The following is a 27678-nucleotide window of genomic DNA, read 5'->3' as shown; positions in this document are numbered from 1 at the left end:
AATCATATATCAAATTATGTCAATTAACTTCACCACTATGGCAGTTATTTATCATTCCAGTGAATTTCTGGCTAAAAAGTCATTAATTCATTTGAAGGTGCTGGGGAGTACAACCAATAATCTGCTCTTAAGGTAAATGCTTCCAAAAAGATTCCAAAAAATGGCAGAGTCCTACACCAGAAATGTAACTTCTCTTCTCTTTTCTTTTTGAAAAAAGCTTACAAGAAAGAAGCTCTTATAAAGAACTTAAATCTTTTTATTCCATCTCAGACTCAACATACAAGTCCAGGTATAAAAGATGCCTCTGGTGACCAGAAATGTTTTAGTAATAGAGTCCTCAGGGAACTAATCTGATCACAGTTAACATTTTCTACTTTATACATTTATTAATAATCTCTCAAATAATTTATTAATCTGAAGACATATAACCACATAGAGCATATTTAAAGTTATCTTACTTAACCAACTGAATGTAGCTGAGGATCTAGAACAAGGTACCAAAAGTATGTTGCAAGACCTACTTATAGACCTTGTGCTGACTCTACAGGTCAGCAGCAGAATTTATTTAGAAAAAAATTGAGAGAAGAGACGCAACCAAAGCAATAGTTCTAGGTTGTAAATGGGAATTCAAAAAACAAATAACTAAGTCTTAATATATGTGACAAAAATCACATTCAAATAAAGAGGGTAGTAATTTGAAAACCAACAGACAGACACATAACTAAAGCTAAAATATTACTTATAAATCATATTTAAAAAATGGAGCAAGACTTTGTTAAACAGAAATATTTCAAAACAGCAAAGGAATTAAACTTTAAAAGGCTTAAAAAGTTTAGGTTGACTCCAATCAAGGATCATCAAGAAGTGCATAATGAGACCTTCATGCTGTTGACCTGGGTATGATACACGTCCAGTTGACCCTGCCTAGCAAAGACATAGCAACTGTCCATAAATTCTCCTTTATGTGAATTATTATTATAATTCTTATTCTCCTTATTCTCTTTTATGATGGCACTCATAAAAAAACAAAATGGTGTCAGAGGAGACACCAATCATAAAAAACATATCATAAACATCATCAAAAACATATGAACGCAAGATTCCTTGACTTAAGAAGTAAATAATTTTTACTTTTATACAAAATTCAGAAGTATTTATCATTTCACACCCACACTAATTCAATCCAGTATCTCTTATCCTAACATATGTCTTTCTTTGAAATGTGGGAGAAAATTCAGAGTTCCTAGGAAAAGCCACACAGACATAGCCTTCACGCTAACAGAATTAGCAGGCCATGATGAAAGGTTTTTATGCACACCATTCTCCTAATAAGAGTCTTCTTATGTCTATTCCTAAACTTTAAAAGGATTTTTTTTCTCACATTTTTCTCATCTTTATTTAGGCAGTAAGCATTATTAGTCACTATTGCTTTATAAATATGTGTGTCATTAAGAATTCCTTCTTGTATGAGCTTATCCACATTCAACACGTCACCATAATCCAGTGTCAGGATTACACAAAACATCTGTTTACACTTCCAATTGAGTACTAACAATCAATAAGGGACTGAAGGCCTAACATATGTATGCATTTAAAGATTCCATTTGACAAATAAAACTATTTACAAAAAAGGTATAAATGCATTTATGCAAAGTCAGAAATTCAAGGCATTGATTGCTTCACTGTGAATATCTTCTGAGGTTTTGTCAAATTCTTTATGATAAAATTACAAAGATATTTAAAACACACACTCATTACTTCTGACTTGGGCAGCACAGAGGCTTACACTTCTGCCTTATCATTTCAGAGGCCCATGTTTGATTCTGAGCCCAGCCTCAATCTGTTTTACATTTTTTCATTCCCCATTTGTTCATATGGATTTTCATAATATGACAGGACATGTGAAACAGTCTCTCATAGAAGCTTTACTAGTAAGATCTCTGAAGAACTCAATCAAAGTTATCTGAAAGCATAATTGGGATTTCTGTTCTGGTCAATGGTGGAACATGTATTGTGCTTAGACCTCTTAAATTAGGCATCAACATGTGACGCTAAATTAGGTGCAGTTTTTGCATTATTTATGGATGGGTTGATAGTGAGACGTTCAAACATTCTTTTCTGTGAGTGTTTACTGGACTAGTTATGAGACAAACATTCACCTAAGACATCCATTAAATTTGCAACAATGTACTGATGGAGTTTATTTATCAACCATAGCAGTTCAATTTGAATGATTTACCATAATAATTAAAATTAAATAGATTTTACAATACAAATAAATTAAACTATACATTAGTTAAAGAATAAAACTTTTTTAAAATTAATACAATAAAAAATCCTGTACTGCCATCTAGTGTTCAAATTTGAGGAAGATTTCACAGTTAAGCTTTAACAAATACAGCATAATGATGTAACAAAACAACACATTAAGTATTTTCTAGTAAACCACTGGCTTTAATACATTTGCATGACCTGTCCATTTCTAAGCCTTGTTAATCCAAAGTTTAGGGTCATAGAAGGCTGGAGTCTTTTCAAGGCAAGAAGCAACACTGAACAGGACACATAACACACGCACGCTCATGCAAATCAGACCAATTTTGACCATCAGTCTATAACTTGAAACTATTTGGGATACTAGAGGGAAACCTGGAGAAAAACATTTTCATGGACATGATGCATCACATCCTGAAAATTATGCGAGTTAGGTTGATTTATAACTCTAAATTGGCCTTATGTGAGAATCAGAGAAAGTTTAGCCCAACTTTTAGTTCCTGCCATACAATGATGCTAAAACAGGCTCAAACTCCCTACAACCTCATACTGGATTAAGTAGGGTCAGGAAATGATAGAATGAATAAAGTTTGTGTGACTGTTATTTTTATTGTGTTATTGTTTTGGAATTGATCAGCTTGTTAGGAAAAACTGGCTTCTCTCTGGAATTTCAGAAATATCCTAGGAGCACACCAGTTTTGCACCATTCTCAAGGGCCTTCAAATTTTCATTCTGCAATTAATATTGATTGAAAATATTCAGGTCAGGTCAAGAGCATGCACTGGTACAGTGCATTGCCACACCCACCACATGACAAAACAGCTCGGAATCCTGGTTGACAACCCCCCAGGCAAACATGCAGTCCAGTCCCACCCTCCAGAAATGACCATCTATCTGCCACAGCCAGGTGCTATGTGGGCGTCCCCTTGGTCTAAACCAGCCACTCGGGTCTTCAACAATGAGGATCCTATGATCTGGATCACCCCTGGGGAATCGCACCTCATGGCCATAGTGCCGTAAATGACTCTCCCTCACAATGCAGGTAATGTGCCTCATTCGGGACTCCATGAGCAACCGCTCATTCAACACAAAGTCAAACCAGTGGTACCCAAGGAATCTCCGAAGAGACACAGTACCAAAGGAGTCCAGTCTTCGTCTCAGGTCACGGGATAACGTCCATGTCTCGCAACCATATAGCAAGACAGGAGACATCCAGGACTCTAAAGACTGGGACCTTCATCTTTTTGCATATATATTGGGAGCACCACACACCCCTTTCCAGTGATCTCATGACCCGCCATGCTCTCCCAGTCTGTCTTCATAGGACTTTATAGGAAGAATCGCCACAGACATGAATGCCCCTGCCAAGGTAAGTAAACCTCTCAACAAGATCCAGGCCTTTAATGACCTTTTGAGCACAGCCATCAGCAGTGTGTCTGTCTGTGGAGAGAATGTTGACCTTGTTCAGAATTTTACCTTGAAAATATTATTTTTTTAAAAATTAGACATCTCTTGGAAATCGATGAGCCAATTACTCCAAAAACAAATTATGTTAAAAGAAGGGGGAAAAAGTGTGGATTGAACACAAAAGCTGTACATGTAGGGTATTAATGTCAGATTAATGGGACAACTCATTTGCTGAATTGACCACCTCTGCTATCCAAAGTTCCTCAAGTGGCCAACAGTCAGATACCGCTCTGTTGGAGTCAAGTGCAGTTAAATACAAAGCATGCATCTTCAGCTCCAGTGCCACCGCTCAAGACCAGACGTCATCACTTAAACAGCTCCACCTGTTTGCTCAATCATTCAGTTCCTAAATGGCTTTTATAAAGTTATTTTCAATACAAATATTTCATTATTGAATTCCTTGATGGGATATCCCCATGGAGATAACAGTTAGGGACATCCCAAAGTGAAGGATGACACAGAATTCTGTGGGGAGTGATAAACTAAACTTAAAAAAAAGATAAAGTAGCAATGTGAATGGAAAGAGAAAGGTATAACTGAAACAAGATGGTCCAGCGAGAAAGACTGAGTTTGGGGAAAAAAAGTGAAGCTATGAGAAAGATGTAATAGAGAAGAAAGCAGAATGTTGGTATGCTTCTAGTAATAAGGGAAATATAAAGAAAATATATTGGATCAAAGAACCTGACAGATTATTGAAGTTAGGATTTGACAAGAAGATGGAGGAATAAATTGGGTGAAGCACAAGAAGAACGTGGAGATGTGGAGAAGCACGCCATGGTTGCAGAGACAAGAAGCAGTAGGTTTATTACATTAACCTTTTGCTGTAGTTAACCTTGTCATTGAAGGCAACATTGATGAAAATGGATACTATACATGCATTAATGATGAGAAGGTGATGGAAGAGTTAAGTGGACATTTCATTTGGAGGACGTGAAAGCAACCAGAAGGCCTGAGCGGTGAAGGTGTGGCCAGGAAGAACAGTCTTATAATCTACAACATAGCCTAACTATGTCTGCTTTTTGAGGGCAAGACTAACAGTGTAGAATATAACCAGAAGAATTTCACAAACATGCAAACTTCAAGAGGCCATGAAACCATGCTGCTGAATTGCCCCCTACCGAACCCACAGTCTTCTCTTCCAGTTGATCTGCTATCTGCATCGTGTGAACATGCTTATGCAAAATTGTTTATGCTGCTGCAGCAAGTACAATAAAAGTTGTGAAAATATAAGGGCCACAGTGTCCATTACTGTTCATTTCTCCCAACATCCAGAAGGAAAAATGCAGTTCTGCAGCTTGGCCCTTCCCTGCTGTATTTGTTTAAAAACATATTAGTGCTTGCGCCACCAAACGCAGCCTGGTACTTTTGTAGCCCTGGGCCCTAATAATGAACTCACAATGTAACAATGTTCTATACATATGCACCATCCCATAAAAAGCAGTCCAAAGGTTCCACCACAGATCCCCTCTCCATCTTTGCTTCACTCACAATCCAGCTCCTATCTTCCTATCAGCTAAACTGAGCTCATCCTCAGAGCAGGAACTGTGAGCAATGTAGTTTAGATCTGAGGTATGTCGTAGGTAGTCTGTCTGATGCACACGGTCATCATCCTCTTCCTCCTCCTCTTCCTCGTCTTCTTCTTCCTCCTCCTCCATGGCCACATGGCTTTCCTCTGTGAGTAACTTGTCTGATACTTTAACTCCATGCTGCTTCTCATTTTCAGCTTGGGCTGCTTGCTCCTTTGCTTTCCGACTACGTTTCCATTTCATCCTCCTGTTCTGGAACCAGATCTTAACCTGTGAAGATAGAAGACAGCTGATGACAGTTGGCTATGCTGCGGTGGAAGGCAGCACATATAGGGTGGTCCAGACCTAATTATGCAATTTTCATTATGCTATAACTTATTAAGTTTATTACATAAAGAGTTCACAAAAATGCCCTGCAGTGGGCTGGCCCCCTGCCCGGGGTTTGTTTCCTGCCTTGCACCCTGTGTTGGCTGGGATTGGCTCCAGCAGACCCCCGTGACCCTGTGGTTAGAATATATCAGGTTGGATAATGGATGACTGGATGGAATTTACAAAAAATTCTTTTTGTTGCCGATAGATGGCAGCACCTGCCTTGCATTCCAAGATGGTTGTCAGTCAAACAGCGGGTGTGATGTGTTCACCTTTTCATAATTGCATAATTAGATCTGGACCACTCTGTAGACAAAGCTGCACACTACAACATAAGAGGCAGGAAGCTTGTCAAGGCATATTCAGGGTTTGTGATGTCTACACAGAAGCAGAAAGGAATCTGAGGGTGATAATGTAAAAGCAACAGTATCAGTCTAAGGCAATGATGTTCCAGGTAACATGAATTCCAGTGTGACTTGACTATGTGTTGGCAGACCTAAACATGAAGTGTAAATATCTAATACTGATAGGAAAACTGCCTATTACACTCTCAGATGTCATTGAGCCAGTATGTTTTATTTTGATTTGGCAGATAATCTTTATGTTGCAAACAAGGATGACTGAGGATGTTACATATACAGTACCGTTGCCAGGAAGCCTATTTTGCATCTCACGTTCAGTAGAAGGAAATCCAGATTAGCAAATGATGTGCCAAGAGAGAGCATGAATGGCGTATCTTGTGATGTTAAAAAGTCTGAATGCCTCTATGTCACATATTCAAGAGTTTAAAAAGCAGTGTATTTTTACTACATCCTTACAGGTTGTGCATAGAGTTGCAGACGACTATTGCTTCTTACACTAACGAGCCAAACACTCTATACAATTAATGTCATCTCATCTCACTTTCTAAAACCACTTTTCCTGTTGAGGATTGTGGTGGCAGCAGGCCAAGAAGGTCAACTCAGACTTCATTGGCTCAAGCTACAGATTCTAGTTCTTCCTCGGGAATTCCCAAGCTTTACCAAGCCAGCCAACAGATATAATCCCTTCAGCGTGTCCTGGGTTGGCCACAGGGTCTCCCTACAGTCAGATGCACCCAGTGCAGCTCTAGAGGGAGCCACCCCCCAGGGGACATCCTTACGACATGCTCAAACTACCTCAACTGGATCTTCTCTATTTAGAGGAGCAGCAAATCTACTCTAAGGCTCTCCCAAATTGTTGAGTTTCTTGCCTTATTGCTGAATGTCAGTTCAGCCATCCTCCAAAGAAACTTCATTTCTGCCACTTGTACTCACAATCTCATTCTGTTGATCATTACCCACACCTCATGACCGTAGGTGATGACAAGGATATAGATTGACCGGTAAACCGAGTGTTTTATCATTAGACTCAGCTCCCACTTCACCACCATGGACTGGTACAGTGCCTACGTATCATTCCTTGCACTGAAAAGTCAAAAGGTCTACGTGCTGGACACAAAGGTTAAGATTACATGTGCGGCTTAGTGAGGTTGGTTTTAATTAAATTGTTTGTGGATGTGTGAGTGAATTGTGTTTTATTTTTGGGAGGGGTTAACTAAAATGTGGGGTGGCTTTAAGTAACTCTATTTATCTAGGGTGTGGAGGTGTTGTGTGCATGTAGAATTCACTGTTGATGTTTTATTGTTTACTCACAATTGTGAAAGTGATGATATTTATAGTTTACTCTTATTAATGAGTTATGTGTGGATTATTGTATGTTCACTATGTAGTGGATCTGTGGGTTTTTTATGCATTCTTTTTAGAGAGGACCCTGTTGATATAAGGCACCCCAGCTCTTATTAGGCATTTTAAAGGGATTTGTTGTATTTGATTATTAAGGTGCACAGGTTGTTCAGATTCAAACTGGACCCAAAAGCAAAGGTCATGGTAGTGAACGCTATTGTGAGAGAGTGAATATTTGCTCATGTTTTACAATTCTGGGGCCTCATGTATAAATGGTGTGTACGCACAGAAATGTTGCGTAAGAACTTTTCCACATTCAAATCGCGATGTATAAAACCTACACTTGGCGTAAAGCCACGCACTTTTCATACCTTTTCATACCTTGTCGTACGCAAGTTCTCCGCTCGGTTTTGCAGACTGGCGGCACCCAGCGGCAAAGCAGTGCTACTGTTCCTGTGTGGTTACTCTTTATTTTCCTGACACGGATTTATAAATACACTGAAACTAACCGCATATTGTTTATTAGTGTAATGCATCTGATTCTAATTAACTTGTAACAATATAATGGTCCAGGGAATAGCTATAGTATACCAAATACCATAACTGCTTTAGCGTTGTTACTCTAACTACACCTTCTTCTTTCAGCTTGCCCCGTTAGGAGTTGCCACAGCGGATCATCTTTTTCCATATTACTCTCAGTGCAGCACTCGGAGTATTTATATCACTGTATCTTCAAACTGTATGTTTTGAAGAATCAGCGCTCTAAGCTTACAGATGGCTTAACGTCTATTACAGAGCTGATTGTGTGGGGATCGGTTACTTGGAGAAAGAAAAGCAAGGACTGCATGGGCGGCCATGCCAATACTGTATATATTGAATATAAAAAAGAAAGAGAAAATAATGACACAGCTAAAAACGCAGCGGCAAATTTCGACAAAAGTTAAACGCTTGTGTCATGAGCACGAGGCGGCTTAGCAGTGTCCGCAACGGATGTGGCCATCCACCGTGCATAAGATACCATATTGACATTGGACTTTCTCTATTGGACAGAGCCGCCCATGATTACTGCTGCAATAAATAATTTCATTGAAGGTCGCACACAATCAATAACATGCTTTAACTATCATCATGAAAATAATATCACGTATACATCTCAGTATTTTAGTTATTCAGAGAGCTGTAATATCACGAATGTAATGGATTCTGTGCCCAGTTGGAGGAAGAGAGCCAGTTTAAGAAGCAAGAAGTGATTCACACACATACAGTAGAGCACATAGAAGATCAAATACAAAACAAAGCATTTAACGTGCTACTTTAATTGCGATGTGATTTGAGAAACTGGTTAAACGATTTTAAGATGAAGTTTATTATGTTCTATTTTAATGACAAAATAAACTACGTGATTAAAGTGGAAATTTCGAGATTGAAGTTGACATTTCGTGCTTTTTCCCCACTGTTTGCCTTTTTTTCTCTGTACCCTAATAAGCTTTCATATGACACTCAGACAGTGGGCTACAACTCGCCTTTTCACGGCGACTTTGATATGTGGCTTCTTTTTTATTTCCGGCACTGTGTGATTTTGTGAACATGAGCTTTCAAGTTTCTCCAACACGCTATGTCACTTGATCAACTTCCTTTTGTTGATTATACCATGGTTTAATTAAAAAAATAACATGTTTTTGCTTTGCCCCCACTTGATATTCGCTGAAATTCTTATATTTTCCCCCGTGCTTTTCCCATTGTCTTTTCACAGAAGGCTGCGCTTAAGGGCGATTTATATTGATTTCCATATTCAAAGAGGCGTAATATGGGGAGGAGTAGGGGCGTTACATAAAGTGCGTGCACGAGCGTTAGTTTTCACACTGATCGGGATTTATGTAGCGGAAGAACGTGAAAGTTGGAGTACTCACAGATTCCTGCATCTGGATTTTTCTGTGCATAAGCACATTTCGGCTTTTGTGCTTACGCCATGTTATAGTGCGAATTCTACGCACGGCGTTATACATGAGGCCCCTGGTCATTACAATGTGATCTATTAGCAATAAATAACTTTCATTGACAAGAAACACATCAAACTTGAAGTGTAATAAAATAACTAATAATAATTCATTTCCTGACACCCAAAACGTCTGTACAAATAAACCATCACAACAAAAGTGTTAGTATAAATGGCATACACTGGCATGACAGAAAACGTGAAACATGTTGAGGTGGCACAGATTACAGATCTAATATAATAAAGTACTCCAATGGGTCCAACAATACTGCAGGTCTCACAGTGAACTGCCAAAGAGTCTGTATGCCACATACCTGAATGGTAGATAGCCTGATTCTTGTGAATTAAACTGACATACTCATAGCATATGTCATCCAACAATGTGGCTGAGAAGTGACCCAAGCCTGTACAGGTCCTTTGTGAAATTGTGCATGAGTAGCGAAGAGAAAACAACCTCTAAAATGGCAACGACATCTGGCGAGAGTCCAATGTGAATGTGCAAAGCAAAATACTCCATGGACATTTTAATTCGTAATTTCGTTGAATAGGACTCTTACTTGTTGGACTTCGAGTTTGATGCAAGTGATCTGGAGATGGATATCAAAAACGAAAGTGAGGTACCGGCATCATCTGATTGGTCCCCAGCTGATCGTGGTGTTGAACCCTTTAGTGTAGCTAATGGGCCTACAGCAGCATTTACCCGGGAAGACCACCACTTATGATGACAAGAGGTACAAACCATAGTGTGTCACACTGAGACTACTACTGCTACCCTCCTGCTGTGATGCCGAACATGCGTCAACAACAGCCACAGCACAAAGCAACAGACTTTTTATGTTGATTTATGTGTGAAACCATTACCTTGTATGCTTCACAGAAAACTTCAGTTTTTTGGAAAAATAATTAAGCCCTCAAAGAGTTAAAGAAAAAAAAAATAAGAAAACACATTTGGTTTTCTGGTAAGGCTTTTTGGCCATCATGGGAAACGCTATGTTTTTGCACAAACCCAGCACTTCACATCATTCCTAGAGCACCATCCCCACAGTGAAGCACGGTGGTGGCAGCATCATCCTGTAGGGATGTTGTGCATCAGTAGGGACAGGAAAACTGGTCAGGATTGTAGGAAAGATTGGCAGCACTAAATGCAGGGCAATTCTTGTTTCAGTCTGCCAGAGATTTGATACTGGGATGATGATTCGCCTTCCAGCAGGACAATGACCCTAAAAATGATGCTAAAGCTACACTTAAGTAATGTAAATGGAAATATTTAAATGTCTTGGAATGGCCTAGTCAAAGCCCAGACCTCAATCCAATTGAGAATCTGTGGCATGACTTGACGATTGCTATACACCAAGATAGCCCATCTAACTTGAAAGAGTTGGAGCAGTTTTGCCTTGAGGAATTGGTGAAAATCCAACTGGCTACATGAGCTAAGCTAATAGAGACATTCCCCAAGAGACCTGCAACTGTAACTGCAGCAAGAGGTGGCTCTAAAAGGTATTATGCACACTGATAATTTATATTTTCTGTCTTAATTATTGTTTATGTCACAATAAAAAAACATTTTTCACTTTCAAAGTTGTATGCATGTTGTGCAAATCAAATGATGCTAACCCCTCAAAAATCAATTTTAATTCCAGGTTATAATGTGACAAAACAGAAAACACACCGAGGGAGATCAATACTTTTGCAAGCCACTTACAAAACTTTTGACATGACAATGTGAAACATATCTCACATTGTCAAGTGAAGAGGTTTGTAAATTATACTGAAACTGCATGTTTGACAAAAGAATAACAAAAAGCCCTTCATTTTCCACTTTTCCACACTTGGAATCGTATTGAAAGGCTGAGAAGAAGTGCTGCTTTTCATGTCAATCAGTTGTCGTATTTAGCTTTTTATGGTAATAATAAAACTGTATCTCTGGTACAGAAAAGGGCTAAAGCTCAGATGGTGAACGTATAAGAGTGCTTTGTTTGAGACGAGTATAGTAAACAACGTGAAATAATTAATATTATGAACAAAATCTTTAGGTCAGGTTGTGGCTGCTGGTATCTTTTCCAACTAACTTTGTTTTCAGTGGCCAGTACCCATCTTTAAGTTTGTTCCTTGCTATAATTAGTTACCTTATTTATGATAAGTTGCGATGGACCTCTTCTCATCAAAGTTTATCTTATTTTCATATTCTCTTATGGTGTGGAATGAAATTCCATGTGTGATTACCATTTTTTAGAAATTTAGAAATATTAACACTACTATTGTTAATTTTGTTTTTAAATTGTGTCAATCCAGTTTGTAACATGCCCAGTTCAGTTCATGGCCAAAGGAAATTGAAGTATATTTTGGCAGCACGGGGTAAAATACAGGAACTAATCCTGGATGAATCATCAAGTCTATTACAGAATATATTTGGTGGATTTGTCACTAAGTATTTAAACTCTTTATTGCATCTGAGTAGTGTTTATTATTTGAACGGTGATAATAAATAAGGAAGAGATGTGCAAATGGAGTTAAACCAATGTGAACTGGAAGAGCTTCAGGTGCATTCACCCATACATTAATCATGAAACTACCAATAAACACCTACTAAAAATTCATGTAAATTAATCTTTTACATTGTATTTCATATAAATATTAAGGAAAGGAGTTAAAGTTATGATAGGTATAGAAGGAAGAAAAGGAACCAGCTACTGGATCACTCCATGTCCACAATTCAAAAACACACAAGTTGGATCTGTTGTCACACACTTTTTGATTATTTGCCAGGTACCTGAGTCTCAGTGAGCATCAGTGACGTAGCTACTTCAAAACGCTTGGGTCGTGACAGGTACTTGTTGAGCTTGAATTGATTCTCGAGCTCCAGAAGCTGTTGGCTGGTGAAGGCTGTGCGTGGCCGACGACACTTCCCCATCAGACCAGATTGTGGCGAAGCTGTAATTTAATAATGAAACAAAATGTATCAAATTAGTTTTGGCAATTAATTCATTTTTCAAACATTTACTCGTATCATTAAGTATCGTGGGAATCTAAACTTTGGTGCAAGACAAGAATGAACTCTGCATGTGATTCTTTCGCCTTGAACCTGATAGAACATTCTCATTTCATGAAAGTTACTTTCAGTTCATCCATCCATCCATCGTCTTACTCTTATCCGAGGTTGGGTCGCGGGGGCTGCAGCTTGAGCAGAGAGGCCCAGACTTTCTTCTCCCCAGGCACTTCTTCTAGCTCTTCCGGGAGAATCCCAAGGCGTTCCCAGGCCAGCCAGGAGACATAGTCCCTCCAGCGTGCCCTGGGTCTTCCCCGGGGCCTCCTCCAGTTGGACGTGCCCGGAGCACCTCACCAGGGAGGCGTCCAGGAGGCATCCTGATCAGATGCCCGAGCCACCTCATCTGACTCCTCTTGATGCGGAGGAGCAGTGGCTCTACTCTGAGCCCCTCCCAGATGACTGTGCTTCTCACCCTACTTTTAAGGGAAACCCCAGACACCCTGCGGAGGAAACTAATTTCAGCCACTTGTATTCGCGATCTCGTTCTTTCGGTCACTACCCACAGCTCATGACCATAGGTGAGGGTAGGAACGTAGATCGACTGGTAAATTGAGAGCTTTGCCGTTCGGCTCAGCTCCTTTTTCACCACGACAGACCGATGCTGAGCCCGCATCACTGTGGATGCCGCACCGATCCGCCTGTCGATCTCACGCTCCATTCTTCCCGTGAACAAGACCTTGAGATACTTGAACTCCTCCACTTGGGGCAGGAACTCGCCCCCAACCCTGAGAAGGCACTCCACCCTTTTCTGGCTGAGGACCATGGTCTCAGATTTGGAGGTGCTGATTCCCATCCCAGCCGCTTCACACTCAGCTGTGAACCGATTCAGAGAGAGCTGACGTTTCTTTCAGTTCATCAGCTATAAAATTAGTCTCTGACATCAGGACATCATGAAAAGTCTTCCAAAGGAATAAAAATGCCCTGTCTTTGTCATCATGAAAATACAGAAAAACCCTGTAAGCATGGAAGAAAAAATCTGCCATAATTTAAATATTTAAGGTAGGCAGATTTTTTTTTAACTATTAAAGAATGTGAAATCATGAGACTTTGTGCCTATGGTCCCTGATGTATGATTGTACTGGAACAGCAACATTAATGTTGTTCCAGGTAAAGCCAAAACACAGGGCTATCTGTTTAAAATAACAGAATGTCCTTTGATTGTGGGATTAAAATATAGGACCTAAAAAAGTCATGGACGAAACATGCAAACTCATGAGAAGGCAGGAAATCCAATCAATCTGTGAGGCAGCAGCACTATTTACAGCATCAACAGACTCCAACAAAATCTGTCCTTGAAACTGAATAATTGGACTAAAACTGTCATCACATTACACAACCTCTATAGTCAGAGGAGATATTAAACTGGACAATTGCAGTTGCTTATTTAGTTGTCTGAGGATATCAGATTACAGAATCATAGAGGATGACAAACTGCATTACGCTGTGATAACTTTCCAGTACAGTTCCACATTTCAAAATTATCCTGAGGTCGCACCTCTAACAGCCAATAATGTACTGCCTGACTGCACTGGTGCTGTAAGAATGATTTCCACATCAAGACAAGTTCAGCTGCAATCTTCACCTTTTTTCATTTTTCCGTAATGTTACCATATGTAAAACATGAGAAATCAGACAGATGAGCCTTTCTTCTGTTTTGTAAGGTCCAAAAAACACACTTTCCCTGTTTCCTTGTGCCTGCAGTATATACATTGTACTTTCAGGTGAGCACTCATTAGTTGTCAATTCTCACATACGCAAGATCTAAGACAGAATCAAACATGTTGGGGCGAGTAGTCAGACTGAGTCACTGAGGGTGTCTAAACTACTGGAGATCACATGAGTCCATTGTAACGCCCTGACTTGCTACCATTATGTTAGTGAAGTCTGAGACTGAAAATCACTGGAAAACAGTGTAATGTGACAGAACATTGTTATGTACTAGAATTTATTGCTGAATGATATACTATATAAACTATTCTGGAGAATACCATAAGAATCTTTAAAGAAACGTGCAAGTGTATAGACTGTATACAGTGAGTAGCTAACAGTTTTAAAAAGGAGTGCATATCAAGTCCAAATGGATGTACTTCTAGACTTACTGAAAGTATACATCACACAGAACATGCTCAGTTAAAGAACAAAGTAATTGTAACTGCTGAGCTAGCTTGTTTATAGAATAGAATCACATGCAACCAGTGTAGAGATCAGAACCAGCAAAGCTTCCAAAACTCCAAACCTAATGAATGAAATGATGGCATTGACCCCTTTCTACACTAAACTCTTCTGTCGATGAGATCTGTACATCTGCCCTACCCTAAAAACAGACCGATCTGCACAAAAATCCTAGTTGCCCCAGTGCCAATCAGAATAATCTACAGATTTGTCATAATACACACATTTCTTTCGTACAAACAGATCCTTGGAGCAAGCAAGCTAACTAGTGTTTTGTATACTGATGAACAACAATGCAAAGCCCCATCATATGAACCCTCACATCTTGAGACTCATGTCATATGTGAAACAACAAAATGCAGATTGATAAATATAAAGTGTATAACAGATAAGAAAACAGGTAGTGCATCACAAGTGCATTTTATCAAACTCTTTGTCGTACCACAGCATGCAATATAAATCAATTTGGTGTCAGTTAACAAATTGATTAAGTGAACTGTGCTACATTTAACACACTTATTTTTTTGCAGATATGTAAAATGAGAATGTTGCTTCATTTAGGTGTACACATATTTATCGGCCAGGAACATTTCTAAATTGACTTTGAAATAAAACTAGATCTTATTTTGTGAAGATATGGCAGCATCGGCTAACAATACCACATCATAGCTTCTGATGACTGGGCTTAAAACCTGAGACCAACAATTGTCTAGGTAACGCCTGCACAATTCCCTCACATCTTTCTGGGTTTGTCTCTGTATCCTACATGTTTACTGCCACAGCCCATAGACATTCATATTAGTTTAAACTGGGACTGTTTCAGTGATTGCGGATGAGTGCATTGGAGTTTCTCCCTGCAATAGGCTAATGCTTGGTCCAGGGTTGGTTCTTATTTTATGCTATCAAGGTAGACTACAGCTTCCAGAACTTAAGGGGGGTGGGGAGTAGGGGTTGGGGTTGGGATTTTGTTGCATTTTTGTGATCTTTTCTGTGGAGAAAAGTAAGTATGTCATATATTACATACCCATGACAAAAAACTTGATTTAACTTAACATGAATAAGTGAGAATAGAAAACAAATAAGTCTTGAAAAATACAGTGAAAAAATTTAATGTTAGAAAATATTTTTTCTAAAGAAGCTAAAACATCTTTTGAATTGTGTAGTAAGGAGTCTAAAAGTATACTAAGATTGTGCATGTATAAAACACAAGGGAAGAATGAACAAAGTATCAATAAAAACAGGACACAATCAAAATACAGCTGCTGCTCTGGGCATACCTGTACACCATATTGCCATGCCTGCCGAGTAAGTAGCTCCCCAGCTCTCATTGTCATAAACAAAATATTCACATTTTTGTATTTCCAGTTCCAGGAAAGGCTGTAGGGATCTGTGGTATCCGGGGTGAACTTCTCCAGGCAAATGGTAAGGCTGTCCTCCTGGCATTGCAAGCAATCTTTGCTTCCATTTGGGAGACTGGCATCATCCCAACTGACTGGAAAACGGGACTTGTCGTCCCTATCTGGAAAGGGAAGGGTGATCGCCTAGATTGCAGCAACTGCAGGGAGATAACACTGATATCGGAGCTGGGTAAGGTCCTTGCTAGGGTCGTCCTCAATAGGATCCGTGATCACTTGCTTACTTACCAGCGACTGGAACAGGCTGGTTTTACACCTAAGAAGTCTACCATCGACTGTATCCTAGCACTGAGGGTTCTCATGGAGCACAAACGCGAATATCAACAGAGTTTCTTTGCAGCCTTTGTTGATTTTCATAAAGCTTTTAACTCAGTTGATCGAGCTACCCTGTGGGATATCCTGAGGGTTCGCTGGATCCCCTCGAGGTTGCTGGATATCATGGCCAACTGATACACTGGTACTATGAGTGCTGTGCAGAGTGGAGGCAGAACCTCTGTGTTTTTCCAAGTTGAATCTGGGGTTTGTCAGGGGTGTGTTCTTGCTCCTACTCTATTCAATGCTTGTATGGACTGGGTGTTGGGCAAGGTCGTGGGGTAGAACATCTGTTGGTGAAGAAAAATTCATGGATCTTGACTTTGCTGACGATGCTGTGATCTTCGCGGAGTCAATGGAGGCTCTGATCGGGGCGCTCGAGAGACTGAGTGAGGAGTCTGAGTGTCTGGGCTTGCGAGTGTCCTGGATAAAAACCAAGATCCAGGCCTTTAATGACCTCTTGGGCACAGCCATCAGCAGTTTGTCTGTTTGCGCAGAGAGTGTTGACCTTGTCGACAGGTTTACTTACTTTGGCAGTGACATTCATTTCTCTGGTGACTCTTCCCATGAAGTCAGCAGATGGCTTGGGAGAGCATGGGGGGGGGTCATGAGGTTGCTGGAAAGGGGTGCGTGGCACTCTCGATATCTTTGCAGAAGGACATGGTTGTGAGACATGGACGCTATTCAGTGACCTGAGACGAAGACTGGACTCCTTTGGTACTGCATCTCTCCGGAAAATCCATGGGTACCATTGGTTGTGTCGAATGAGCAGTTGCTCATGGAGACCTGAATGAGGCACATTACCTGCATTGTGAAGGAGTGTCAGTTACGGCACTACGGCCTTGTGGAGCATTTCCCAGAGGGTGATCCAGCTCGTAGGATCCTCATTGTTGAGGAGCCAAGTGGCTAGACTAGGCCAAGGGGACGCCCATGGAACACCGGGCTGTGACAGATAGAGGGTTCTTTCTGGAGGGTGGGAATGGACTGCGTGTCTGCCTGGGGGGTTGAAAACTGGGATCCTGAGTTGTTTCGTTCATATAGTGGGTGCAGCAACAGACTGTACCAGTGCATACTCCTTTTCTTGACTTGACTTCACTTGTATTTCCATCTCTTTTTACCTCTAAACGTATAACTGCTCTTTATTACTTCCAGTAAATCTTCATTCCAACACCTCCCAACTCTGGCTGAACTGTTTCTGCCATTAGGTAGCTTTTATACCTATTGTCGGGGATAGCTTCCAGCAAAGCTTGCCGATCACTTCCAGGATTGGGGAAATCCTAAATTTACTACATAGAACTCCGAGCATCTTTTGATAGCCCAGTGCTTATGAAACTTCAATAGCCCTTAAAAGACTGGCTCTCTTAAAAAGCTTCTGAGCAGCCTTTCTCTAAGAGGTAACATGGATCTATTTTGTGTATATATATATATATATATATATATATATATATATATATATATATATATATATATATATATATATATAACTGCTATCCATCCAGTTCCCACCTTTTAAAATACAATAAATTGTATTTTCTTTAACCTGGGAAAACTTGCTGTTCCATGTTACTCAAGTGAATGTTGTCCTCATGCAGCCTTGCATAACCTCTCTCTCTGTCTCTCATTCCATATAGAGGATCAGACATATTTGTTTCCTGCTGGGTCAACTACACTTCAGTTTCTCTTTCTCTGTCATGGAATAGTGTCACTACCTATTGTAATGTCAAGCAACAGACCATATAGTCCCTAATACCCCCTGTCTCCTCATATCAATTTCATATCTTTCTCTGATAGTGTGCATCTTTCTCCCTCCCTCCCTCTCTCTGTTCTAATGGGTTTACCTCTTCACATACTGCCATTGTACTTTCTCCTAGATACTACTTCCCAGCCATCTAATTCTTCACAAATGTGCTTGACAGGTCCAAATAATTGTTTTTTACTAGATTGAAATATTTTCCATAAATCGTTAACTGGATTGCAGTAAAATCCAGCAGTATTAAATTTGTGAGGCATGACATCTGCTAGAAAATTATATACAAACTAGCCACGGTACTCGTCAAAGACAAGTAATTGAATGATTTAAAAATAACTTGATAGCTCTTGCCCTACATGTACCTTTAGTGCCTTTCCATCATATTCAAATGTGCTTGAACATTTCTTCACCTGTGCTCTTTGTGTTGAGCGTGTTCCCATAAAGCCTGCTTCTCAGACTCTGTCATATATACAGTATATAAGGTACATGTAGGGCAAGAGCTATCAAGTTAATTTAAATCATTCAATTACTTGTCTTTTACTAGTATCGTGGCTAGTTTGTATATAATTTTCTAACAGATGCCATGCCTATAAGGAAGGACAATGAGATTTCAGGCTTTAGGAAAAAAACAAATGGGCAGATATTGAAGCCAATTTTCTCCTCATTTGCTTTTTCCTAAAGCTGGAGTCCTCATTGTCTTTCCAGATTGGCCACAGTGGGTATTGTCTTTTGCTCCAATCAATTTCTTAATTTGAACACAATGCTTACTGTTAATGAACTTTTTTATTCAATTATTTGGCTTATTTTGTCTATTCACACTTATTTATTTGCAGTGTTTTATGGAGACTGATCCTTTATGATTTACTTACAGGTGCAAATGAGACCATGTTTATTGATTGTTATGTGTTGGTTCTTCTTATCATTTATGTATTTTTTTCCAGTAATAAGGGGAACGCTACCAGGATTACAAATGTAGTCAGAATCAGAGCAAGAGATCCACCATAGCCAATGACTGAGCATACAACCCAACCCTAGAGTACAGGTTTTATTATGCACTGCCGAAAACTATGAACGATGACTTAAAAGTAAATAAATAAATAACCCTTCATAGTATACAAAAATCTAAAAAGAAAAAGGGTAGTGCTATTAATAACAAGTTCTTGGTCACCAAGAACATTCCCCTTTGACACATCATTTCATTCATCCATGTTCTGAACCTAACAAGGGCAGGAGTCATTACAAAATCATCTAAAAATCTCTTAAATCCTGGCTCTTTAGTGGCATTTTACTGGGTTGTTTGGTTCCTTCTACGCCCATTGCTTGACAAAGAACCATTTCATTTTATGGAGGATTATTTGCCTATTACATTGGGCTTTTGAAAAGGTTCTGGATATGTGAACAAAACAGAAATCTTTAATGTCTAGGCTACTGATAAGATACTAAAAGAACAAAGAAAACCTAAAGTTAGCCTGTGTTATCATGTGCAGCAAGAGTCCTTTAAAATTAACAACCCATTAGCATTTCACAAATCAGTTATTTATTTATTTATGTGGCCTTTTATGGATCTATACAAATTAAAGTTCTTTCTGAAACCTCCATGTGGATAATTCTTTTAGGAACTAAAAATGGTTCCCATGGCAAACAGTATCGCTCTGAAGACCACTTTGGCACTGCTACTTATTAAGAGTGGGGTCTTGATATACTGTAAAGCTCAGTATATCTGTCCTTCTTAAAAATATTTGACTTTAAACAAAATAATTTTTTAAAAACTTTGTTTATTCCAAGTTAAGACATTGTAACTTCGAATAAGTACTAGGGTGTTGTACTGTGTTAGCCATTATGAATGTAGAGAAAAGCCAAGCAAAATGACACCTTTTATTGGCTAACTAAAAAGATTACAATACGCAAGCTTTCGAGGCAACTCAGGACCCTTCTTACATCTTGCCTGAAAAAGGAGCCTGATTTGCTTCGAAAGCTAGCATATTGTAATCTTTTCAGTTAGCCAATAAAAGGTGCCATTTTGCTTGGCTTTTCTCTAACTTCGAATAATAAACTAACTTTTAATCTACCAGGATTTATGTGTGTCTTTATGTTTCTATAATGTGTAGACATTTATGCCCAATTCTGATAACGGAAATTACATTATAACGACAAGCAAAACTGCGGGTGACCCTCGTGATAAACCCTTTATATTTTCAACGCAAATAGTTTTACGGTGCACTTTCAGATAGATTATATGAATCATATCACTTATTATCGTGCAATGAGGTTTTAAACTTTGGTATTTAATGATCAGCAAAACAATGCGTGGTTATCTGTTGTGATGAAAAGATATTCCTACCCGATAAATCGCTAACTTGTGTAAATGCGCCGCTTAGCTGTGCGTTATCTTTACGCTGTAAAATCCAACGTGTCAAAGTCACACAAAGAATGTTTGATAAAGGGACAGTCTAAACTAGACAGATGGCCGTTTTAATCGAAACGCTTTTAGTATTATTCTTTTAAAAGCGGATTTTTTTTCACATGAAGATACCACCAGCCCTGTAGTGTTATAGGACAGCCTACAACTTGAACAGCAATGGATTTTGTAATAAAGAGTGTATTGGACAGCGAGGCAATTCAACTGAAAGAAAAACAAAAACTTAAGTGGTTGCTACGATCGAAATAAAACAGTTTGTCAGTTCATTTAAATATTCTGCTGAATACATGAATGCTATGATACTTTAGCGTCACATCTACTTCTGACGAAATAAAAACCCCTGAACAACCTCCGGCAAACCGCATTTATTAGCGCCCGAACGAGACAAAAAATACTCTGGGAATTAAAAGTAACTTAGTTTCATTTTGATCAAATAGTGTACACGGCCATAAATCAGATAATACGTGTTAAACGTTTACGAGCTACTTGTTCTATTAACGTATTTAGTATAAAATTAGACGCTATATATCTAAAGGTAGGTTTAGACTTTATAAATTATTAATTCACACCGCAGTTTACCTGGCCTGAACCTAAACACCTCTGTATAAGGATAGGTATAGCTGTCTTGTCAAACTTATGGTGAGGATTACTTAAGATACCTTATTGACAATATGAGAAAGGTAGCATACAACGAAAATATTCAGTTAGATGTTTGAAAATGTTGTTTATATACAGTTTTGAAAGCACTTTTTTCCAGTTTGATTTGTCTGGTTTATTTGCTCCTGTTTATAACTACAGTATATACGTGACACTTGAAGGCAGATGTAACAACATTGTAGCTATGGTTAAGACTACAGAAATCTGTATTTGGTTATGCTGTGTATAGCGAAAGTGGTATATTGGATAAAATAAATATTTAATGTGCGTTAGTATAAGAACATATATATAATTGTACGTATGTATTTGATCAATTAAATTAGATTAGGTTGTTTTAATTAATCCCAAAGGGAAATTTAGATGCATACAGAAGCAGAAACATTTAAAGTGAAATAGACTCATAAAACAAATAATACAATAAATGAATGTATATCGTGCAAAAAAATATTGTAGCGACGGATGGCACTGAGTTCACACGATGAAATGATGGTTAGAGCTACATGTATAGTATTCATCAGGCGTGTAATATATGTTGTGACTATAAATATATACATGGCCAGTCATACATGAAATTATATTAAATAGATTAATAAACACAAACCATTACATAAATGCAGCATGTTGATTCATCCATTTCTAAAATGTAGTACTGTTGTATATCAAGGAGAGTAAAGCAGAATGACCCTGAATCAAAGTGTTTAAAAAGTGATGCCAACTCTATTCCAGGTGTGCCTTCTCACAGCCTGCCCACTTCCTGCAGCACACCGGTCACTGTTTCAGTTGCACGGCGCCTTTATTACCTGCACATTGTACAAATCAACTTGTTACTTTACAGTCTCGTTTCGAAGTGTCGCTAGGCCAGCACGTCGTGTGTTCACATTTTCAAATATATATTGTGAAATCACTTCGATTCTGTATGAGCTCTTACAATTCGGGCGCCTTTTTACCTCCAAAAACGAGTAGGAATTTGCACGTTCTCTAACTGCGTGCTCTGGGGTTTCTCTCTGTTCTCTGATAATACTTCCACGGTCCAAAAACTGGAGACGGATTCGGCTGCAACACTAAAAACCAAATGTGTGTGTGTGTGTGTGTGTGTTAGAGAGTGTGTCCTGGAGCCACACTGGTTCATGCTTTGAAGCGCATACTGCAAGAAAACCTCCTGCTTCGTCTCGCTCAGATTTATAATCAGGTTAAGTCGAGATAACTTGTCGTTAGGTCAGGAATATTAAAATAATGATAACGCGTTGCTTGCACATATATTCGTCTTATTCAATGAATATTCTCTTGCAGTTCAACTATCACGTCATTGTTAAGATGAAGATGGTCATTGTCATTGTTATTTTCTAACCTGCTTAATCCAGACCAGGGTTGAAGGGGGTGCTGGAGCCTACCCCAGCTAGGTTAGGGTGCAAGGCAGGAATAAACTATAGGGAAGGTGCTTGTTATTATTATTATTAGTAGCAGTAGCAGTAGTAATAGTAGCAGCGGCAGCAATAGCAGTAGTGCACCGGATGAAACGGAAGAGGACGACATCGAGTTACATTTTCCTTTCTTTACGAAATCAACAAAGTGTTCACCTTTACAGCTAGACTATTATTATTATTATTATTAAACCTAATTGTTGGTGAAAATATATTGTAATTTTTTTTTTTATTATTGTTTTAAATGTAATTTTTCGACCAGTTTTCCAGTTGGGGGTCCTAAATAAATATACATATTCTCCACTCAATATACTCGCTTGTCCCTCCAGAAAAGTAAAAAAACAAACAAAAAAAAAAACAGGTTAATAATAATAATAATAATAATAATAATACGTTTACTTTATGTGGCCTCGATAGTACTGACTCCATCCACCCTGTACCTGCGCTAGCAGCGGAGGCGGATTTCAGCAGTGCCTGGCACAACAAAGATCGGTTCTGGACAGTGCAAGTCCATTAAGAGTTCCAAATAAAGGCCAGTCTCATCCAATTTCAAACTCATGGCCAATCTGGAATGGCCTGTTGCATCTCACACAATTAAGACTGCCGATGGAAATGGAGAAAATGACGAAAACACCGAGAGAACAAATACATTCCACACAGAGGAGACTTGTAATCGAACTGGAATGTGTGGGCTGTCCTGATACTGTAAATCTTATAAATATGTATTGGTTCCTAGTTGCGGTACACATTGCACACATTTCACCTGAGGGTTTTCTAAATTATCTACTAAATTAAGAAAACATATCAAATGCATTTGTTGATATTTTGAAAAGGTTAATTTTCTACAATGCGCAAAAAGGCTTCGATAATGAAAGTTATGACTTCACTTACACGAGTCAATGCTTTTATTGGGAATATCCGAATGTGAGATATCAGGGCTTCCACAATTAGTATAGCAAATCAATTATTTCACATATAGCAACACCCTTTTTTCTTTAATGTTTGCCCTACTGGGATACTGTCAAACAACTCATATGAATCATAAAAGTTAAAAGATTTAAACTCGTATACATATTGCATGTTTATAACATGTAGTGCAAATAAAAAATACAGTTTCACATTCCCCAGAGGCATAACAACTGAGGTTCAGTACTGAGAGGACATCTTAAATATAGCCAGCATGTTCTACGGTATTCATTATAACGAACATAATCGCTTTCGTAAGAAACGCATCAGATAACTGATTTCATAGTTCAAATTCCAAGGAGTAATTGATGTGGCATTGTTCGTTTCTACAGTAATACATATACTGCTGTAACAACATATGAATGTGCCAATATACACCGTAAATAATAGCCTGCAGAGATGACTTTTAGGAAGAGGTCTTTGTGATTTTCTTTTCGTTTTTACTGGCCATTCTGTTTTATCCATCAAGTGTAATACTTAGAAAAGGGCCAGAAATCGCACGGACTTTGGTCCCGTCCGGTGATGGATTCTCGTTGTCGAAGTCCGCTGGCTGTCCTTTCGTACACGCGGACAGAATGGCATTTTCTGGAAGTGAATTACAAATCTTTATAGCGGATGTCAGAAAATAGAAACAAAGGAATCAAAATACATACCATGCATGGCTCAAACCTATTAACAAAAAACGCAATAATGCAAAGTTTTTAAAGATAATCAAGATTTAGAAAGAACACCCTGTATATGAGCAAACACGTTTAGTTTTGATTTTTTTTTTTAAAATCAGTTTTCATGAATTGGTATTTCTAAAGATGGATTGCCGGAGAATACAAATGGCTGTGCATCGTCTAATTCTTTTGTTTCCAAGTTTGCATTTAAAAAACATATATTTTATAATTTCTAACATATAGAACATATAACAAGGTATTTAGTTTTGATTGGTATACTATATGGTAAATTTCAATGACAGTCATATTAAAGATCGTTCAGTTTTCATAAAGATCACCATGTGCCAGTTTACAACTCAAACCTATAGAAAAATACTGGATGTTCATAAACTTGTATGTGTGACTTTAATGTTTATTTTCATCTCGTTTTTCCCCCCTTTTTTGCCATTAATCCACAGAGTCTTTGTGTTTATTCAAAATAATTCAACGTTTTGATGTTTCTGGTCCTCAATGAATGCAGAATTTACAGCCGTTTCTTTTTTGTTTTCCAACGTGCTCACAGTCCTGCCAAGGTACCCCCTCACATCCAGGGATCCTGGACTGGATTAAAAGGGTTTGAGAAAATTTAAGTATGTAAAGAAGACATAATTGCAAAGAAGGACGCTGTTAAGTACTGCATATACCCTACACACCTAGTAACGCAATACTTGGACATTAACCGCTTTCTAAAATTGATTTATTGATTATTTATTGATTGATTTGATTTAGTAAACGATAAGGTAACTAAAATTACAACATACGTTCTGAAATCATCTGCATATCATTATATGCAGTTTCTTATTCTGTTAAGTTTTGATATCCATTGGAAAGTGGAATGTCCCACTTTTTGCATATTTGTAGATTGTATTCCACTGGCTGCCTCTCACGCTGTATCTCTTTTTCATGACTCATAAAAATTTTTGTCTTCATTGGAATTCTTAACTTCGTTCAGTTATAGGGGGCGCTGTACAAATAAACCAATTCTACAAAGGGCACGATTTATTATTATTATTATTATTATTATTCCCAAAAACTAGGAGTACTCAACTGTGGAATATTTTCCTGAGGTTTCGGAAACTGAATAGAAAAGAATTAGAAAATCAATTTACTCGTGTTAATAAATGAACTCCATATATATCGTTTTTTCAGTTTAATTTCATTTTACTAATTTGTTTTGCACGCATTACTCGATGCTTATGGTTATATATATATATATATATATATATATATATATATATATATATATATATATATATATATATATATATATATATATATATACACATTTTGTCTTGACAAGTTTTGAGAAGCCTGGATTACCAATAAGAAGTGTCAAAACATAGTGGCCTCCGCTAGCTGTCCCAAAGTCAAAAATATTGGGATACAATTAAACTAATGCTGATATGATCCTTAGCTTGATCTAATTATATATTATAAGTTGTAGAGAAAATTCATAAATAATTACATATATGTATAAACCTATAAAACCACAAACTGCGAAGAATCCTATTCAGTAGTTAAACACAAGTATGTGGACATATCATTCAAGGACATATATATACGTAAAGCTCTCAGTACTCTCACTTATGAGGCTGTACAATTTGATTGTTTAAAAAAAAAATAACGATTAATAAAATGTATATTGGCTGTTGTTATTTTGCCATTTCTGATTTCAACATTAAGTTACTTTCAACGAAGACAAATAAATTCAAGTACAGCACCTAGCAAAACAGAGTCGTTTTCATAACCGAAAACGTATTTTTGTAACCTTTGGGGAAGAATGGAAATACGAACAAGCTGTTCTTACGTATAAGACTGATCGTGCATGAGTCCTGGTCAATCGGAATAATTGAATTAGACGCCCTGCACAGTGAGTGATTCAGTATACCTATTCCAAATACATCGCGACCCAACTGAGACATATTTCCTGTTTTACTGCATAAATTAACAATTTATTATTTACGTGAAATTAGTTAGGTCTAACACTCCACCGGTAAATGTATCCCTCCACGTTCTTACTGACACAACAATTCTTTATAAGCAAGAATTAAACTAACTTAAAAACGTTTTTAAGCTGTATTCCAACATGATCGGGTACCCCAGGCACGGTTTACGTCTGGTACTCACAGGTGTAGTCGGGCAGTCTGGGCACCATGATTCCTGCACGAATCCAATGCTCGAGGGGAAACGAGCCGGCTGCCGCCTTGAGAGTGTCAGGGTAGGACTGCGCCAAGTGTGGGAAGGCAGAGTAGCTGAAAGCCGGGTGCTGGGCCGCCAAAGCTGGGACAGGGTACATGGGAGCAGGGTAAATGGCGGGTATAGTCCCGAGTCCAGAGTGGGACAAACTGAGCAGTCCAGGTTTAGGAATGATGCCTGTTTGGAATGACATGGCCCGGGGGGAAGGTGTTTCTGTTCGGATCCCAGGCCCAGGACTTTCTTCAGGTCCATCAACACTTAGACCAGGAGATGCCGAACCCGGGGCTGCCCTTGTGGGCTCCTCAGCCAGTAATGCATCAATCCTGAAATTCTTTGATTTTTCCATATTTGCTAAGTGCTTGCGTAAAGAGAGAGAGAGGGAGAGAGAGAGAGGGATGTACACGGTAGAGGGTAAGAAAAAGAACTAGAGAATGAGAGAGAGAGAGAGAGAGAGAGAGAGAGAGAGAGAGAGAGAGAGAGAGAGAGGAGAATTCGGCACTCCTTCCACAAATTAGATATGATCCGAGTGACTTCAGAGTTTCCTGTGCTGAAGTTTTTCGATGTCACAGAAACTGGTCAGTACAACTGCTGTCGCTGTCACATTAGTGCTGCTTGATAACACCTTACGAACTGTGGAAGTTTCTAATGCTCGAAGCGATGATGATGAATATATCTTTGTCAGAAACCAGAAAACCAGCTCTTCTCTTTACTGCTGCTTGGTAAAGTGCACGTGTCTGGTTATATAACACTTTAACTACTAACTGCTTTCACTTTCCATAAGAAACAAGACGCCTTCACATGTCCGTTCAGTGCTCGAATTCTCCCTGAGACACATTTCCTCAGGTCTCTACCCTCCGCTCCCTTTCCAGTCTCCAGCCTCTTTGACAACTCGTCGACCAACATTCAATTCCGAACCTTTAACCCATCCTCCTTTTTTCTTCAACTCTCATTGGCTTTTTCCCGAGCCCCAAAGGACAACTATTTTGACAGTCGACAACTCCTAAACTGACAGCAGTCTAATTAACTAATTACACCTCAATTTAGATCCACCCATTAAATGGATCATTTCCTTTTAGATCACTGTTGTGTTCAGCACTTTTGTTCAACTCTCGCTGCTATAGTGGAGGTGCCCCTCTCGGGCCAGGGACTCGCTTTATTAGGCACATCTGTCGTGCGCTTTCGCACACTGAATGGTCTCACCAGAGATGGCATTGAGAAAAGTAAACCATTTACACAGTAGGAATTGCAACAGATTGTCAAACGCAGTGCTGACAGCTCTGAACTTGACTGG

The 27678-nt window shown here is 38.7% G+C and overlaps 1 protein-coding gene across 1 annotated transcript; it reads right to left on the bottom strand.

Annotated features, from left to right (window-relative positions):
• Window positions 1–3701: 3701 nt before the first annotated feature.
• mnx2a (motor neuron and pancreas homeobox 2a) lies at window positions 3702–27240 on the bottom strand. The gene is made up of 3 exons (XM_039754996.1): window positions 26319–27240; window positions 12103–12263; window positions 3702–5534 (listed from the first exon to the last, which is right to left on the bottom strand). The coding sequence occupies exons 1-3, from the start codon at window positions 26731–26733 to the stop codon at window positions 5223–5225; spliced, it is 888 nt and encodes a 295-aa protein (XP_039610930.1). The 5' UTR covers window positions 26734–27240; the 3' UTR covers window positions 3702–5222.
• Window positions 27241–27678: the final 438 nt, after the last annotated feature.

This window comes from Polypterus senegalus, chromosome 6, assembly GCF_016835505.1.
Source record: "Polypterus senegalus isolate Bchr_013 chromosome 6, ASM1683550v1, whole genome shotgun sequence".
NCBI lineage: Eukaryota > Metazoa > Chordata > Cladistia > Polypteriformes > Polypteridae > Polypterus > Polypterus senegalus.
The sequence above is the reverse complement of the archived record's forward strand: the minus strand, read 5'-3'. Positions and strand labels throughout refer to the sequence as shown.